A 17,884-nucleotide genomic window follows, 5' to 3' on the forward strand; every position below is an offset into this window, starting at 1 on the left:
CGATGCCCCGATGGCAGTAAACGAGCCGAATATCGGCCGCTACCGATGTACGGCCGATACATCGGTGCACCACTAATAAATTCATCTAGACATTACACAATTAACTAAAAATAAACGCGTTATAATAGAGAAGTGATACTCTCAAAAAGACGGAACCACAGCTAATACCGGCTTTTCAGTATCAGGAACCTGAAACATCCGAAGTGTTTATGTGGCATATGAGTATCTGTCCCTCTTTCCATCTGGAAGAAGTGCTTGGATTTCTGACTGCCTGCTTTGTCAGCACGTCGCCTGATCATAAGACGGCTTTTTTCCTCTCAAGCGTTGCTAAAACAGCACTGGGGGTAGCGTTAGGTCAAGAGGGACGGGAGGGAAGTACAGACCCCATGGCCGGGTCCAGAGCGATGCCTTTCGGGTTGTACAGCTCTTGGTCCAGCAGGGTCACACACGTCTGGCCGTTCTTGTTGCAGACAAACACGCGGTCGTCCACGTCGTCCACGAAGTAGAAGTTCCCGGTCAGCCAGTCGATCGCCATTTGCTCGACATCTGAGAGATGCAGAGGAGCGAGGAGGAGAGCACAGAACCGAGGCATTAGAAGAAACAGAATCTATACAGTCAAACAAGTCTTGGTCATTTACCCAGATGAAATGGCATCATTTTACGATACTATGACCTTCTGCTCACAAGTGCCCAGTCTCTCTTGAAACACAAAATAATAGCGGTGAATTAATGAGCCTCTGTCCTTCACTCAACTTGTCTTGGATTAAGGCGAGCGGTGCATGGGGGAGGGACAGAGACACAGAAGATGACAGATAAAAAGTGAGGCGAAGGCCTGTCAGTGGACCTGAGCAGCTACACAGGACTCCATGTGCAGGGACAGTTAACACTTTGTCTTTCCCTAGGTTTGTGGATACAGCGTTAGGTCAGTTAAAGGTAGTTTTCGTTAGGTCACAGGGGCTGTGAACCCTCAAGCCGAGAGACTTTAACATCACTGACTGGACAAACACAGCTCCCAGCAGTCCCCAGCAGCTACAACCCAAGTACAACTTCATTCACAAAAATAAGGAAGCACATGATGCCACTAATATTAAACAATGGATTTCTTGGAATGTCCACAAACATTTGAAACTTCCAAAATAAGCGATATGTATTTTTAATTTTAAATGTACGATATATAACTTGGGCCATGAGGCGTCTCTCGGAAAGAGAAAATCTGACAAGTGAATGGTTGAATGAATAAAAGAACACGGGGGGTGTTGATAGAGTGTTGGCCCAGATCTGTGAAAGTGAAAGGGGTAAATTGGTCTCTTCCTCTCAACAGATTTCTTTATAATGTGGTGTTTTGGCGGTAGTGTTGGTCAACGACACATTGTTCCAAAATCATTAAACCCGTCAGTGAACTCTTGTGCAATGTATTTCCTGTCTCTCCACGTCCTTTATTCCGGTCTGTTAACACAGAAACAGGATTCATGCATTTCAGGAGTCAAACCAAGTATCACTCAAAAAAGTGATGTAAAAGAATTGTCGCAATTCCTCTCACAAAAAGGAACTTGAAGTAAAGTAACCCTTACTAAGCCAAACTGGAAAGAGGAAGCGTTCCGGATGGACACAGTTATTTTAGATACATGACCAGCGTTAAGAGTTGTGAAGTGCTAAGTTAGCAGTGGAAACATTTCTCACTCTCTGAGAACCTGTGGACGCTGAGGTCCCAGACCACAGGGAGACCGAGCTTGAAGGGGGGGGGGGCTTGGAGATACATACAGCCTTGTGTTTTCACAGCTGCCGCCGTGCCTCCTTTTCAAAGCAGTGCACTGTATGCACACATGCATATCACACAAGCTCACTACTCACACAGGCACTATCAAAGTAACCACAGGTGTTTCTCCGGTTATTCCGGGGGACAACTTTGATGTTGAGGTACACAAGTGGGGTGTCGCACTTCTGCCGTCAGCCGGTTTCAAGGCTTTGACTATTCATTAGAAATGAAATAGAACCTGAAGTCTGAGCCTGAGCCCCTGACAATGACAGCCACGCTGCACGGAGACAGAACTGAGGCAAGTTGCACAACAGAACAAACATCTGGGCCCAATGTAGAAACCCTCTACCCCACCTACCGAACGCACACACAGCTTCAAAAGGCCTTCCCCACATGGGACTTGTGTTATACTTGGTGTTTCAAAATAAGCAGTAGATTGGAAGAGAAGCCATGGCGGATGGGAACGTGGCAAGAAAAACAAAAGAAATTCTGGGAGGGGAAAATCTTCATATCAAAACATTCTATGTTCTGGCTCACCTCCAATGTGGAAAGAATTTATTGAGTCTTTTCACATCCTAAAAAACGATGGTTATAGTCGTGAATACATGAGCTAGTAAAAACATGAAAAGGGAAGAAGTGAAAACCAGTCCAAGATGTTTCATTAACGTCAGTACCAAGTTGAGACAAAGGGGGGGAAGTTTGTCATGCAGCTCTGAGGGATAGTGATACTCCCATTGGTATCAGCCCTTAACCCATACGCCTCTATAGAAATCCAGCTGGAAGCCTGGCTGCACGAGGCATTGATTAGACCCAGAGAGAGAGAGCGAGAGAGAGAGCGAAGAGCCGCTTGTGCAACGCAGCAACTGGTGGAGGCCGTTATCCAGAGAGTCGGCCAGTCTGAGGACGTCGTCACTCATTCGGCTCCCGGTAAGTGGACAGTTTGCTGGGAAGGGGAATGAACCCACCCCCTTTCTCTTCACGCAACAGCCCCAACCCTCACAACCTCTCTTCACTTCCTGCCCTAAACACCTACGAGCTCACGCTACACTGTGGAAACGTTTCACAAACCGAACGGAGGGGGGGTGGGGATCACTGGCAACAGCAAACACGCATTCTGCCCCAAATTACACACACGTGTATATATATATACAAACAGGACCCGGCTCTGTTTGCATGTGTTTGCATACTTTGCAAGAAATCTTATGTTTACCTGTTAGGGCAAAGCAGGAAAGCATCATCAGGCAGTTTCTTTAATTCTCCCTCTGCCCTGAAGATCCTCTTAATCTGTGAGGAAACCTCTTTGACCTCTCTGGAGCTCAGGTTGGAAGTTTAGTGATTTAGATTTTCTATTAAGGATCTGACACGTGACCCCAATAGAAGAGGCAGTCATTTAGGTAATTTGATGATAAACGTTTGGCAACTTTTTTTAATCCCCTTCATCTGCCGTAAGTGAAAAAGAGAGGTTATTGGGTGGAGAAAATGAAATGGAGGATAGAACAAAACGGGTCCTTTAGGTCGAATGGACTGTTTGGATTCGAGAGATTTACACATACAGCTACTTAAATCAGTATTACATAAAAACTACTAAACAGATTTCCACAAATTTGGTGGAAGGTTGAAGGGAATTTCGATCCGGGTCAGGATCCAGGATAATTTTTCCTTTTCTCTAACATTGCAAGATATGGTGTTTTTTGACGTTTACATTTTTTTTCAAGGGAGTAATATATGGATCTAGATGAATATAAATATCAGGCATATAACTGTTGGTGCTTTACCTGAGGTGTGCACTCTTCTGGGGAAAAATTTGAGTTGGAGACAGAAAGCCCTGGGCATTTTTGCTCCATGGAAAAATATGATAACGTATTCTGGGTGAAAAGAAAAGGTGCCTTAAGCTAGAGAGCAGAAGAAGGACTGAGCGTTGGCCAGTGGGACATGGGGAGAAGTGCTGGTCCCTGCTGTGGAGTTCTGCTCAGAGGGTGGAGAGGAACGGATGAGTCGGATCTGCTCCCCTTTTATCTTCCCAGTCGGGAAATGGCACATGCAAACAGAGCAGGGCCACATCTGCAGCCCTCGTCTACTTATCTGCCCTCCTCTCTCTCGGGCTCCCACAAGCTATAAATCACCAGGTTTGTGAGAAGCCTGCAGCTAACCCCCCCTCGCCTCCACACTATCATCAATATCCATCTTATGCCAAACCCCAGGTCTGCCCATCACACTTTTAGGGAGTGCACCTGAGCCCTGCTGGTTATAAAAAATGAGAATAGAACTGACACAGACCCCATGTTGGTACGTCCATGATCAGATTATTGTTTCTGAAAAGAGCAGGTTCACCTTTAAGTGACGGGAGGGCAGATGAGTAAGTCCGGAACAACCCGGAATTCACACGGGTCAAGGTTAACAAACATTTTATAAAACCACAAGGGAAACTTTAAAGTTGACTAACAGCCTTGACTGGGCTCAGCTCCACCAAAGTAAGCGAGGTCGTTCGCTCTCTTATCGCCGCTAAAAGCCCGAAGTGACGTAACGTAAAAAAAATGTGGAGTCACTGCCAAAAGTCAAAGAGACCCTCTTGTCCATGTGCTCCCTGAGTGACTTAGCAGAGCTGAAACCCCCCCCCCCCCCCCCCCCGACTGACCCCGGTGCACTCACACAGTCGGGGGGGTTCAGCTACGGGCCACATCACTCGAAAATGAGCACGTCAACGCCCTTCAAAGCGAGCACACCAAAATCAAACAGCAATCAAACAGCATGTGCAATGTGCTTAATACGTCAAGATCTAATTATAGACGCTGCCAATTCAATTTAACAGAAAGTCATTGACCTGATTGTCTTATTCTAAACTAAACCTTCAGATATCAGCATTTGATCATACTAAATCCTAAATGTACAATCAGAGGAAGAAATACAATAATCCACTGCAGTATCCGAGGGCGATGAAAATAAATAAATGTAGTGATTTTTAACTGCTGTCTCTAATTTGACTCAAATGCACAAGGATCCAGTGGAAGCATTGCATATTCTAAGGAGAACACAAACTGTAATCTCAATGTGTCACTGAGTAATGAGTGCATGATGGAAAGGTATTTGGGTCGTGTGTGTGTTTGTGTGTGTTTGTCTGAGCCCCAGCTATGAGCATGTTTAAGTGACCTGACTGGACAGGACCTGAGCCGGCCAGAGGAATGTAGAGGCTGTTCAGGCTGACATAACCCAACCGAGGAATGTAAATACCATCTGCATGACCACTCGCGCACACACTCACACACACACACACACCTCCAAGATACAGAAAATCACTACCTTCTTTCTCTCCCTCTCATTTTATCTGTCCCCTGTCTCTTTTACATGACTGTTTCTCTCAGGGTCCCCCTCTCTGTCTCTCGCCGCTGCCTCCCCCCCTCGCCCCTGTTCACCCGTCAGAACACTTAACAGAGCGGGGACTAAAAGAAGTTGCAGAAGCACACCAACTTTCAAGCTTCATTTGAAGTGGATATGAGCCGAGGTACTTCTAACCTGAGCCCCCTCTCAGAGTCTGCACACCCAACGTCTTCACTTGTTTTCTTCACGTCCGCTGTTTCATGCCCGGGGCTAATTCTCAAGGGAACCTTTCCCACACGCACCCACGTATGCGCAACGGGACAAACCCACAGCCTGGCTTTTCTATTTTGTCTACACCTCTGTGCCCCCCCCCCCCCCCCTCTCAGAGAGTAACGACTTTGTCAGCAAGGCAAATAAAAACAAAAACTTGGTTCTCATAATCAGGGATCTCACCATTACATGAGAAAGCCTCTCAAAGGGAAGTGTTTGCTTGTGTGTGTGTGTGTGTGTGTGTGTGTGTGAGATGAGTCAGTGTCTTTATTACAGAACTCCATGATGGGAGTCTGGAAGCCTCCGATGACCAAGGATGGGTCTGAACACATTGAAATGTAGTCCATTATAAATACTTAATACATAGCAAATTTAGTTAATAACCAGATAATCCATTGGATTAAGGAAAGGTTTGATCTCATCAGATCACTTTTGAATCACTTGAAAGCCCTAAAGGTACAGCATCTTGATCGCCACCTGGTGGCAAGCTGCAGTATAGACCATAAATTCAGCCTCCTACATGTTAATATATATGGGACATGAACCAAACCAAAAAGTGAAAATGTCTTCTGTCATTTCAGGTTGTTCTGTCATGTCCACATGGTCAGTTTGGTTATTTGATATAAAAACAAAATCATGATTGACCTTTTAGATTGACATGCGTCCGACAAGAGAAGTGGAAACATTAACTAAATCAAACGACACAGTCAGTTGCTGTTTACATGCCATGAAAAGTACAATGTAACATGTCCAGACTTGCTGGCAGCCTTCTACACATCATATCACTGTAAGTCAGCTGCACACACACTGGCTCCATGGGAAGATTTAGTGGTGTGTCAGAGCGCCGTGGGTTCTTCAAAGAAAAACCCTTCTGAAGAATAAAGCTGGCCTCAGCATTTTGAACTGCCGCTTTAATGACGGTATCGGCACATCCTGCATTGCTTCACATCTTACTTTTGCCTGAGCTGGCAAATGCAAAGTTGACCATTTCATTCCTGAGGCAACGTGCAGTCACGTAGGCTGAGCCGACAACTCATACTGATCACACGAGCGCTGCTTGTGTTCTCTTGCGCAAGGCATTGATTTTTCATTCGCTGGGAGATGACAGCTAAAGCGCCATGTCCTCAGTGTACTACTTTTTTTTTTTAAAGGAACACTGTGTCAGCAGAAAGTGCCATTACTGGAAACCAGGGCTTATTCAAGTTAATACAGTGAGTCAGTGAGTGAGTGAGTGAGTGAGTGAGTGAGTGAGTGAGTGAGTGAGTCTACATCCATACTCGTACGTTTTCATTTCAAAGCAGGATAACAAACTGAAAGCGAACACTGTCCACATGAGCGGTTTTGCTCCGCATCGAGTAATAATCCCAGTACAGCCCACTGCCTGACTCGCATTGCATCCCATTCACCGTTGGAAGTCTAGTTGAGACTGACAGGAACTGATAAGGAAGCCAATATGGGTGACTGCATCATTGTTTCCAAACGTCTCCATTGCTGCCCGCCCAGAGTACAATGCAGTCCTGGAGTTTTCAAACTAAAGCAACGACTCCAACATTCTCTGTTTCAGGTGCTTGAAATCTCAGTGATGTGTGTGGATGTAGCCTGATTGAGTGACTGACACAATAACATCATTGGTTAGATCGCAGAGTGCTTGGGCTTTTCCCACTGGCCATTCTGCATGAACAGTTACTTTTACGTTACCATAGCGATTCATATCTGTTGACTGAAAGCAGCTACGAGTTTTAAAGCCCTTTAAAAGTATTAAAACGTGAATGTGACTGTTTACGGTGTTTGCACGGTTTTGCTTGCCTGTCAATGCTAAATCGGAAACAACCAATGATGAGCCGAGTAAACACATTGTAGGATTTTATAACTGAGCTATGACCAAGACACAAACTTTATGGCAACAGAAAGTCGAATTTGAAATTTCGCCATTAACAGAAACTCAAAGTTCTACTCACGGTGCAGGCTCAGGGTGATGTTAATGGTCCGGATGTTTGTGACGGTCTTGAGGTCAGGGATGCTGGCGCACTTCAGCTGGGTGGCGGCAGGGGTGTCGCCCACATCGATCCAGCAGACGGTCTCTTCCGCATAGATGAAGTCCATCGCCATGGCCTGCTTGGTGGCGATGGAGGCCAGCCGGAAGGTGGCGCCGCTCAGGGAGGTGCAGCGGATGTCGTGGAGGTTGGCGATCAGCAGCATGGGCAGACGATCCACCGGCTCTGAGGACGGCGAACGAGACAGTGGAGTGGGTGAAGAGGTACAAGAAAAGAAAGAGGTGGAGAGGAGGCATGGGTCATATATTTATCACACACCTGTGAACACATCTCACTCCAGTAAACGAGCTCGTGAAACACACTGAGGGTGTCACACCATGCAGATGTAATGATCTGATACAACACAGCAGGGAGCCACCTCCAACAGAGAAACAAATCAACTCTAATCCTTTTGTGGGTTTAGTATGAGCTGCATCCGTGCTCTCTGCTGCTCTTTGTGTGTGGGTTTGTGGGCGTGTGTGTGCGTGTGCGTCTGTGTGTGTATTCTCACCATTTTTGGCTTTACACGAACGGTTGTCTGGCTGCACCAGGTAGCCCTCCACACAGCTGCAGGTGTAGGAGCCCTCAGTGTTGGTGCACGTCTGGCTGCACGTCCCGTACACATTGCACTCATTGAAATCTTCAGGACAAGAAGACAATGTGTTAACACACACACACAGTCTGTGATGAAAAATACATAGTGATTGAACCATACGTATACAAAGCTTACTGAACTGGGTGCCTTTTGATTTTCTTAAGGGAAGGCAACACAAAACAATGGTTTCAACACAACCCTGGAACATGCACTGATCAAGGTTAGGAGGAGTTTGATATATAGTCCTGCAGCGGGTCATGTAAGCCACAGAAAAAATTAACTAAATATGGAAGGGCAGCGAGTGAGAACTAAAGTTTTTATTTTTTTAATCACAAATTAAAATGTTAGAGCAGTTTTTTTTTACATCTAAATCAGCTCTTTGTAGGCAGGTCCGGATCTGACTCGGAGGTTATAGCAAGAATTGACCTGTGCAGGACTCTGGTTTGATGAGGAGGTTTTTTTCTCAGCAGGCAGAAAGTCTGAGTAATCAGATGAGTACTTTTGGTCTTACTTGGGCCAAGCTGGAATATATCTGCCAAGTCACCCACTCACCTTTACATGTCTTTCCATCTGCAGCGACCTCAAAGCCGCTTCTACAGAAGCACTGAGGCCCGTCGTGAGTCACAGCACAGTGAAACTGGCACCCATGGGAGTCACAGTCTGGTGCTCGTTCTGTGCCGGAGAAAAACACAGACAGAGAGAGCGTTACATACTGAGGAGGCAAACATTGATGGGGGGGGGGGGATAGGTAACTTTGATTTAGAGGGCAGAGAAATCGGGATAACAATAAAGGCTCAGGGAAATCTGCTCGACTAATTGTTTCCTTGATCAGGTTTGCGCTCAGATAAGCTCTCAAATGTTTATGCTAATCTTCACAGAGCCATTCTGTCATATCAAATCACATCTCCACTGCGAGATCAGATAGGACTGTGGTTGCGTGTGCGAGAGAGAGAGAGAGAGAGAGAGAGAGAGAGAGAGAGAGAGAGAGAGAGAGAGAGAGAGAGAGAGAGAGAGAGAGAGAGAGAGAGAGAGAGAGAGAGAGAGAGAGAGAGAGAGAGACAAAGAGGACGGGGTTTATTTGAATGCACACGCGTTAAAGGGCCTCTTATTTCCCGCCCTCAGAGGGAACTCAAGGACACATCCTTTTGGCAGGAAATGAAAGAGTGGAATCCACACATGCTCTCATCACGTTCCCCCTCTCTCTCTCTCTATAGGGTGTGTCTATATGTGTGTTTAGGCTCGGCGATAATTGGAGTAGAGTGTCTATCGTAGGTTGAAGTGATGTGTCAGAGAGGGGGTGGGCTCGCATCGGATGTTACAAAACAAAATTACATTTCACTATCAGCTTTAAACCTCTAATAACGAGTCCTGTGACACTCTTGAGCTCAGGTTTATGAAATATTTCGTTACTCAGGTCATGGGTGCTCCCACCAAAAAGAAGGCCGTAACCCACAGGCCCCCCGAGTTCAATAAACAATTTGTGTGAAGTCACAGAAACGAGAGAACCTGGTATTATTCTGATGATGACCAGCACTCGTTTATTCAACAACATTCCCTTTGTCTCCTCGCGTCCCCGTCGCTCCCCGTCTCAGCGTCACACACTTCCTGCCTCACTGTCTGGCAATCCTACAATGCAACAACTTATAGCTGCACTTTGAAGCGCCTGGACAGCTGCAACACAACAGTCCACAGTGAGCATGGCCAAAGCTGTGTCACGACACTCACTGATCTAAAGAGTCAAACTTTACTCGAAAATTGATTGAACTGGGCGAGAGAAGTTCCCATTTAGTAATGAAAGTGAGTGTGACAAGACTGTGATTAAGTAAAAAAGAGAAAAGAAGCTTCCACTAGGGAAATAAAATTTACTTCAGTGGCTCACAAAAAAAGAGGGATATGGTCATGGAGGCACAGTAACAAGCGATAGCATGGCTGTGAAGAGCGGAGACCGGACCAGTGAAGGGCTTATTATATAAAGCCTTTGGCACTCCGGGCCACAATGACCCTTTTGTTGTGGCCCCACTGAAAGGAAGAGTACCCCAGCAAAACACTGTGGCCCATATCGAATCCATTCACCGAGCCTCAAACTGTGAGGGACCACAGGCAACCAGGGAGCTAAACAGCCACCAAAGGCAACTCTGTTCAAGGTCACGTCGTCTCTGCTCAGGTGGTCAAGACATTATCTCAACCTCTTGCAAAGTATAAAAAGTGTCAAATTCTTTTTTATTTATTACTTTCTCAAAATGAATCATAACCCTATAATTGTCTTCAAAAGTCAATTACTTTTGTTTTAGGTGGATAAGACATTTAATATTACATGGAGAGAATGCATTTGAAAAGATATCGAAAAAAAAATATTGCTCAAATCTCATTAAGGCTTTTTCTTGTAAAAAAAATTGGCATATTTCAGATTTTTGCCAAGCGAATCTTTGACTGACTCTTACCAGAGAACATTTGTGAACGTGTGGTAGCATGGAGAGGCTACAAAGGGCGAGAAGTGGAGGTAGATAATGGGAGGAGAAGAACAGAGGGCCGGAGAGGAAAGGCGAGGAAAGGTACACAGAGGTGGAAACGAGTGAATAAAGGGCTTCAGGATACGGAGGAGTTAGAAAGTTCCAGCTCAAAGCAAAGGAGAAACAGCAGCGTGACAGACGTTTGACCAGGGGTTAATGAACGAAGCAAACAAATCACACAGTGACACACTGCAGGCCTTCAGTCCTATACAAGCATACCAAGGCCACGGATTCTAGAGCGTTTTACACAGCCTCTTTAAGGCAGGAATGTTACACCTTTATTCCACCTCGCCATTCAAATCGAGAATAGGGAGGCGTAGTTGTTCCACGTGGCAGCAGAGAGTCATAGAGCCGACTCTAGGTCTTTGTAAAGCCTAGTTTATATTTCTGTGGAGGATTAGCCTATGCCGAGGCCTACACGTCGCCTATTCTGTTTTGAGCATTTGTGCCGTAGAGTCATTCTGCAATCACACAACCAAACCCGTGGCAGCGGAGTTTGCCAATGTTGACATTTTGCCACGTCATGCCTCTGATTTCAGAATGCCAGAATAATAAAAGCCCAATTGTTCAAAAAGTAACACTGAATGAAGGGGTGAAATCTACCAGAACAAACATTCACAAAATTCTGACCGGCCTTATGGTGATCAAGCTTTTTAATTTTAGATTCTATGATTGAGTTAATGTATTACTTAACACACAACACGCAGACGTCATGGAAAGGGCAAAGGGGGGTTGAGTATAAACAGGAACAGAATAAGAGACGATGAATGAAATATTAGAAAGAAGACTGAGGCAGAAAGAAGGAGGAAATACTCTTGGCCTCTGTCCACAACCCAGCGCTCAAGGAAATGTATGAAGTTTAAATTTTTTCCTCTGAAATCCAACCATGGGGCTGACGGGTCGGTGCAACAGGGTAACGCAGGTTGAACGAGACGGGGACCAGTTGGTGTTGGGGGTCACGGTTGTAGTTATGTAACAAACCTGTCAAGACTGAATTCTTTCATAAACCTCTCTCCTTAAAAAGATCCGTTCATCTATCCATCAACTGGCTTGAAGACAAATCCCCTTTCTAAGTAAAAAAGAAATCAAATAAAGCCCTGCTACATTTCTTCCAATAGTAGCGACTAAACATTCACTTGTGTAAACAGGCTATTGGAGTGTGTGACAGTTTAAAAAGTGGTGAATCCCAGGACATTCCTACCTTTGTGCTCTCACTGTCTGGAGACAAGTCCACACATGCCCTTGTCCTCTACCTGCAGCTGACAGGAGCCTGTTTCCCTTCATGGTTCCATCAAAATACCCAATTTCTACTTCTTAAACTTGATGGCTCATACACATACATCAAGTTACCAGTCCAGGTTGTTTCATGGCACAAAAAACATTTAAATGATTTTTTATTGTATATCTGTATCTATGCTCCTTACTTGTGTTAATTTGGTATTGAGAGCCATAGCTTTCATGATTAGTTTGTATTCTACTATAGCACATAATATTCAATCATAATAAAATAGATTTAGCAGATTAACCTGCTCAATAGCACTGACTCACAAAGAACACTCAGACAATAGAGCCAGTTCCTTCTATGAACCTGCTTTGTCATGGTATTATTTCCTGGTGCACACCATCCCATTTAACACTACTTAGTCGTAAATGTTGCATTACTGCAAAGTGAAAGTCAGCACTGTTGGGTAAGGTAATTTAGAGATAAAGGTGATAACAGTGTCTATACGCAGGCATGTGTTCAGAACAGGGGCTGACGGGAAGGCTCTGATTTTCAAAGATGTGTATTTACTGGAAGTTGTTTGCAGGCTGCATAGTCAGAGGGGGCAAAGTTAACATTTGCAAACACACAAAAAGGGCAGCGGCTTGAGTAATGAGCAAACAGTGGCTATCGTAGTGCCAAACAGTGGCAGCACGCGGCCCCAGACACGTAGATCTAAACTTACAAAGTACACACAGTGTGGCCACTAACCCTCCCACACACGTGACTGAGTAACTTGCCTTTATGAGAATTTACAAACCTACTTTCCATGTGCGTACAGTGATTGGTAGAGAGTGGCAATAAAACAGGTCTTATCATGCAAGACAACTCTTACCGGAACCCATAAACCAATCTCAGTCAAGACCCACTCATGAATAAAAGATGAAACTGGGATCTTTCCGCCAGGGAGCTTTAAGCAGCCTATGACCGATTCGTATTCCCTGTTTGGTGGGACATGAAGGACAATGAAAGCCCACTGCATGCATAAGCAATAGAAGGCCATGACAATAATCAGGATTCCCTTTGGGACAGCGAGGAACAGGAGAATGGTCTCAGGAGTGTTGCTATGACCCCATTTTCTCTTTTCTATCAATCAGTCACTTCTGAGGGAGGCAGGTCTAAGGCCTTGCCCCCCGAGGGGACACCCATCACCCCCCAAAATGGCAGCGAAAAGGACAAATGCAGACTGCAGATCAATGAATAGACTCAATTTTCACCCATGTGAAAGAATATCTAAATAACTGTCACTTTTCTGTGAAGAGTATATTTAGATAAGGTCTGGATTGATTTTCACCAAAGGACAGCAAAGATCTGAAAGGTTTCATTGATCCACATCAGAAAAACTCCAAAGAATACAACTTCTATGATTTTTAAACCCTTTTATTTTTACTTTGGCCGCTACGGGTCTCTGAAGCAAAATATTTGATGACGAAGCAGCGTGGGGATTATGGGAGTTGTTGTTCTCACCACCATTGCCAATGAACGTCTGACTGATCTCAGGCACAAATCATGTTCACAGATGAGTTAAGTTATATTTTACGTTAGGCAGCACACGTTAATGGACAATCATGATTGATTAAAAGTCAACTGAAATAAAATTGTCGATATCTCTGGGTTTGAACACTGATGGAAACATTTAAGAAAAGATGAGAACACAAGTGAACAAAAAACAAACATAGTTCTAGTCATTTTAATGAAGAATGGTTACATATTATATAAAGCCAGGGTCAATCTGTTATAGTGCATGACTGCAAGCTATTAATGGCCAGTTGTATCTGAAAATATGTAAAATATGGTTTCAAACCTTAATAAGTAGTAAAACATTTTTATTTAACCATTCTATGATCTAATTTTCTTCTTCACAACAAAGCTAATTCCAAAGGAAAAATATAAGTCAAGACTTTCTAGAGTCAAGAACTGACCAAATATACAAACTGAGCTAGAGTAAACACTGAACCTTGGAGCCGAGCTGCCAGTATCACCATTATCACATGGTAACTCTCTGCTATCATTCCTGCACATAAAACATCTAATCCCAAACCTTGCAACACACTATGAAAACACTAAGGAAATGTATTTAAGCCAGATAAAATTCCTGCCTGACCCACCTCGCTACACTCCCCTTTTTCTAACTACTCCTGTCAACAGCTTTGGCAGAATTACTCGGACACACTGACTGACAAAGTGGGCTTTCAGACATCAGCACCCAGGTACACTTGCACAACCCGGCAGTTTGTCCGAGTAAACACTAGGGAGCTTGTGAAAGGCCAGACCTTTCCCTGAAAAGAGGGGAGCTCACAAACAGCAATGCCAAAGGCTCTGGACACACTGTGTTTGTGTGTGGGGTGATGGGTGTGTTTGGGAGTGTACTCGCAATAATGTGACTGTGTGAGCGTATGTTTGTGTGCGAATGTAAGTGAGTGCATGCCGGCACTACAGGCACATGAACGCGTAGGTGTGTGTGTATTTAGGTGTGTCTTGACCATGGCCTCACTGGGGACAGCTGGACTTGTGTCCTCGGGAACAGCCGGCGCATGTTGTGACTGGATGATATCACTGCTGTGTGGGAAAAGGCTCGTCCAACAGTGATGACCAGTGTGTGGGACGCTCACACTCATCCACTCTGTGCAACTGTCCACTTCATCTGTCCAACAGTGATCCTGCTCCTCTGGGATTATCGCACTTCAATGTTCTGATGAAATCTCTACAATTTTCTATCTACTAACTCAGCCGTTATTAGATTTATGAAATATACAGGGTGGTCTAATAAGAAAGATTTACAGGGTATGGAATTAAAGATATACATCTGCAACTGATAGACATCAACAAAACTCTAATAAATGTAAAAAATGATGACTCTTAAAAGTCAGTACCATTGTCCGTTAGTTTTGGCTTCACACAGTAATTTAGGGAGCAGACTAAAAGACTTTTGTATCAGACATTGGCTTGTTGTCAATTTGGCTAACGTATTCACTAACGTTTATTGAATTAAGTGCATTAAATAAGCAGTCTTTCCGTTTGAATGGACAAAATGAATCACTTTGTTCATTTTCTTGCCAGTGTAATATTGTCATTTCATCTTATTGTCGAGGTGAAGACTACAAGCAGTCCTGTGAGCCGATTCTTTTTCTTCTTCTACTGTTTTATTACCGTCTCAACTTACTGCAATTGATCAGAAAGTCTGAACAATGCCAAAGTAATTCCAAACTGCAAAAGAAACAAAACCATGGTTCAGTCTGATCTACACTGAGAACTCTTTTGTTTGGACCAAATTTCGGTCCATTGGTTTGGACCGCGATCCGAGGCAACTTTCACGCCTGTTACTTTGGTTTGGACCAAGCTGAATGTTCTGAACATCCTGACCAAACAGGGTAGATGTGACAGCCCCCTAAAGTATCCAATTGCATCCAAAATAACTAAAAATGTACCAATACAGAAGAAGCAGTACAGAGGAGAAGCTTTAATATTTGATCATTATCAGAAAAGAAGAGATGAGTCAAGATAACAATGTTTGAAAAGCTGACAGCACCAAAGTATTTTCTTTAGTCCTATTTTTGAATATATGATAACAAGATTTCCTATTCCAGGAAAGAGATATGGATAGTGCATCTCTACTCCGACCAGTATGTTAAACACCCAGGGTGCACAACAAAATAAAAAACACACGTACACTGCAACATGGGGATTTGCAGCTGCAAACAGGCAGCGCTTCAGACAGCTTTATCTGAGCACTGCCTTGCTGAACTGCCGAATACTGAGGCAACCCTCCGAAGGCAGACACTGCTGGCTCCTTTGTCTGCTGCAACAAAGACCAACACTATGGACCCAACGTGTTCCATCTCTCATTCTTCTGTCGTCCCCAATTAACAGTAGGATGGGATTCTTCTTAAGCTGCATCTGGGCTGAATGCTCATCGTTCCCCGAGGGATTGGAGAAACATCCTCAAAGCTGAGCTGACTGATTAATTAATTACATTTTCCCAAGAAAGAAAAAATTCCTTTGTAACTGCACACGTCACAGCAGAACAGCTCATTAAATGGAGAGTTCACCGAAAAATTTAAATTCACTCATTATCAGCTCACCACTATACCGCAGGAAGGGGGAGGGGGGGTTGACGTGTTTGACTCCACATAACACTTTGGGAGTGTCAGGGGTAAACAGTGTTTCAGCCAAGGCGACCTCTTCTTCAGACGTAATAAAACAGCAGTAAAAACACGACATGCCTCCGTACTGCTCGTGTGGTGTCATACATGTGTCCACAAGCCCAGACGTTCATATTCGGCTCGAAACAAGTACATTTACATCAAGTTTTTAGCCTAAACATCCACCACCCTAAGTGGCTAAGCTAGCGGACATTCATACCACAAGTGCCCTTGGGAGAGAGTTTGTGCCGTGTTCCGTGTGTCCGAGTGTCCGTGAACACACCTCCGAGGATACCAGAGGACATTTAGGATCAAATAATCGGTGTAAATGACACCACTTCGAGTTGAATTTGAATGTCTGGTCAGTATGGAGGTATCTCAAGTTTTTTCTGTTAATACTTCTGTCTGAAGAAGCGGTCCCACTTGACACAGGGTCACACTCCAGAAGTGTTTTGGACTCAAACACTTCACCCGCTCCTCCATCGGCGCAGTGGTGAGTGGATAATGAGTGAATTTCCATTTTTCGGTGAACTATCCCTTTAAGAGGCCTAATCCAGGAGATTATTGGATAGATATAGTTAGTCTTGAATGGGAAAACAAGGAGATGTGACTGTTTGTTTTGACCCGAAACAACAGACAGCACTCTTGTCTGTATATGAGAGCAAAGACACCTAGCAATGCCATCTGTTTTACACGTCAAGTCATTAAATGTGTAGGCATGCTTGTGTTTGTTTATTACCTCTGCAGTGTGGCCCCTCGTCCCAGCCATCGGAGCAGTCGGGGACGCCGTCACACAGTTTGCTCATGTGAATGCACACGTCCAGGTCCAGACACCCGTGTTCATTGACAGGACACTGGTTCACTCGGTTTTGTGTGCCTGTAACATAGGAAAAACATATCTCAGGAAAAAATAGCACAATTACATACAGGACTCCTTGTGGTCAGCCATTTAACCTTTTGTTACAGAATGTCCGCACAATTGGGTCCGGACATTCTCCAGACATTCACATTCACATATGTACAACGCAGCAGGAGATTGTCCGAGTCAGACGCGTTCACGACAGCAGGAACATCTTCGGGTTAGCTGTGGCGCCTGGGCAGAGCATGCAGGAGGCAGGAGGTGACGTACGAGTTCTGCTACGGAGATCAAGTTTCTGTTTACAGCACACGGCAGCAGCGTTAGCTCTCATCTCCGGAAGCTCTTAGTTTCCGTCGTCTCTCCAAGTGTAAACCTAACTTCAGCATCTTCTGAATGTTTTGGAGTTTATCCTTTCAATTTTTTAAATGGTAAATGTCCGAATGAGTCTTAAAATCCATTGTTTGTCGAGCTACAACAAAAAGCCAATATTTAATGTCATGTCATAACTTGGGCTGTTATTCCTGTACTGAAGCACAAACCGATGGGGGACCTCCCAGCCTAGCAGAATGTGTCGCTGTATCGTTAGGTTTTAAGAGCAACCGGAGCCCCCGATGAGAAAGAAGCTTCATTTCCCCCCCACATGTGGCATTGTACGATCTGCACTTACTCCTGTATCCACCATCAGGGGAGATAACTAAATGTAGCTTTTCCTGTCACAATACAACAGGCTGCCAGTCTGACTCAGAGCCTGCAATTACCATGAGCTCCGTTTTGACTTTTATATTCATTATTCTGTTCCTAAAAACATTTTGGAAGTACTACATCTTTAGGGGGTGATTCCTTACAAAGTGTGCACTTTGCTGCAAATCGAAATCAAATCGGGATCTGGTGAATTGAAATGAGGTTTCATGAGGGTTCTGTGAAGCCTTGGGAGAGGCACGTGTTCTCTTAATGTGGCTGATCTGTGATTAAACCTGGACGACTGCAGGGAGATAAAGAGTTCTGGTAGAGTGTGACTTTTTGGCTTGTGAGAAACTAAATGCTCCTGAGACAGAGAACGAAAGAGAAATATTAAAAACAGACTTTTAAGTGCACACATGCAGTTACCATGTATGTCTTCAATATGTACAGTATGGCAAGAAG

The 17,884-nt window shown here is 44.4% G+C and overlaps 1 protein-coding gene across 2 annotated transcripts in view; it reads right to left on the reverse strand.

Annotated features, from left to right (window-relative positions):
- lrp1ab (low density lipoprotein receptor-related protein 1Ab) overlaps nucleotides 1-17,884 on the reverse strand; it is an 86,864-nt gene that overhangs the window by 45,501 nt on the left and 23,479 nt on the right. For both annotated transcript variants that reach the window (XM_062392957.1, XM_062392956.1), the window contains exons 3-7: nucleotides 16,622-16,759; nucleotides 8,522-8,641; nucleotides 7,886-8,014; nucleotides 7,300-7,560; nucleotides 384-546 (exon numbers count right to left, since the gene is read on the reverse strand). In XM_062392957.1, coding sequence (XP_062248941.1) covers nucleotides 384-546; nucleotides 7,300-7,560; nucleotides 7,886-8,014; nucleotides 8,522-8,641; nucleotides 16,622-16,759 — 811 coding nt within the window. The remainder of the gene's footprint in view (nucleotides 1-383; nucleotides 547-7,299; nucleotides 7,561-7,885; nucleotides 8,015-8,521; nucleotides 8,642-16,621; nucleotides 16,760-17,884) is intronic.

This window comes from Platichthys flesus, chromosome 7 (assembly GCF_949316205.1).
Source record: "Platichthys flesus chromosome 7, fPlaFle2.1, whole genome shotgun sequence".
Lineage (NCBI taxonomy): Eukaryota > Metazoa > Chordata > Actinopteri > Pleuronectiformes > Pleuronectidae > Platichthys > Platichthys flesus.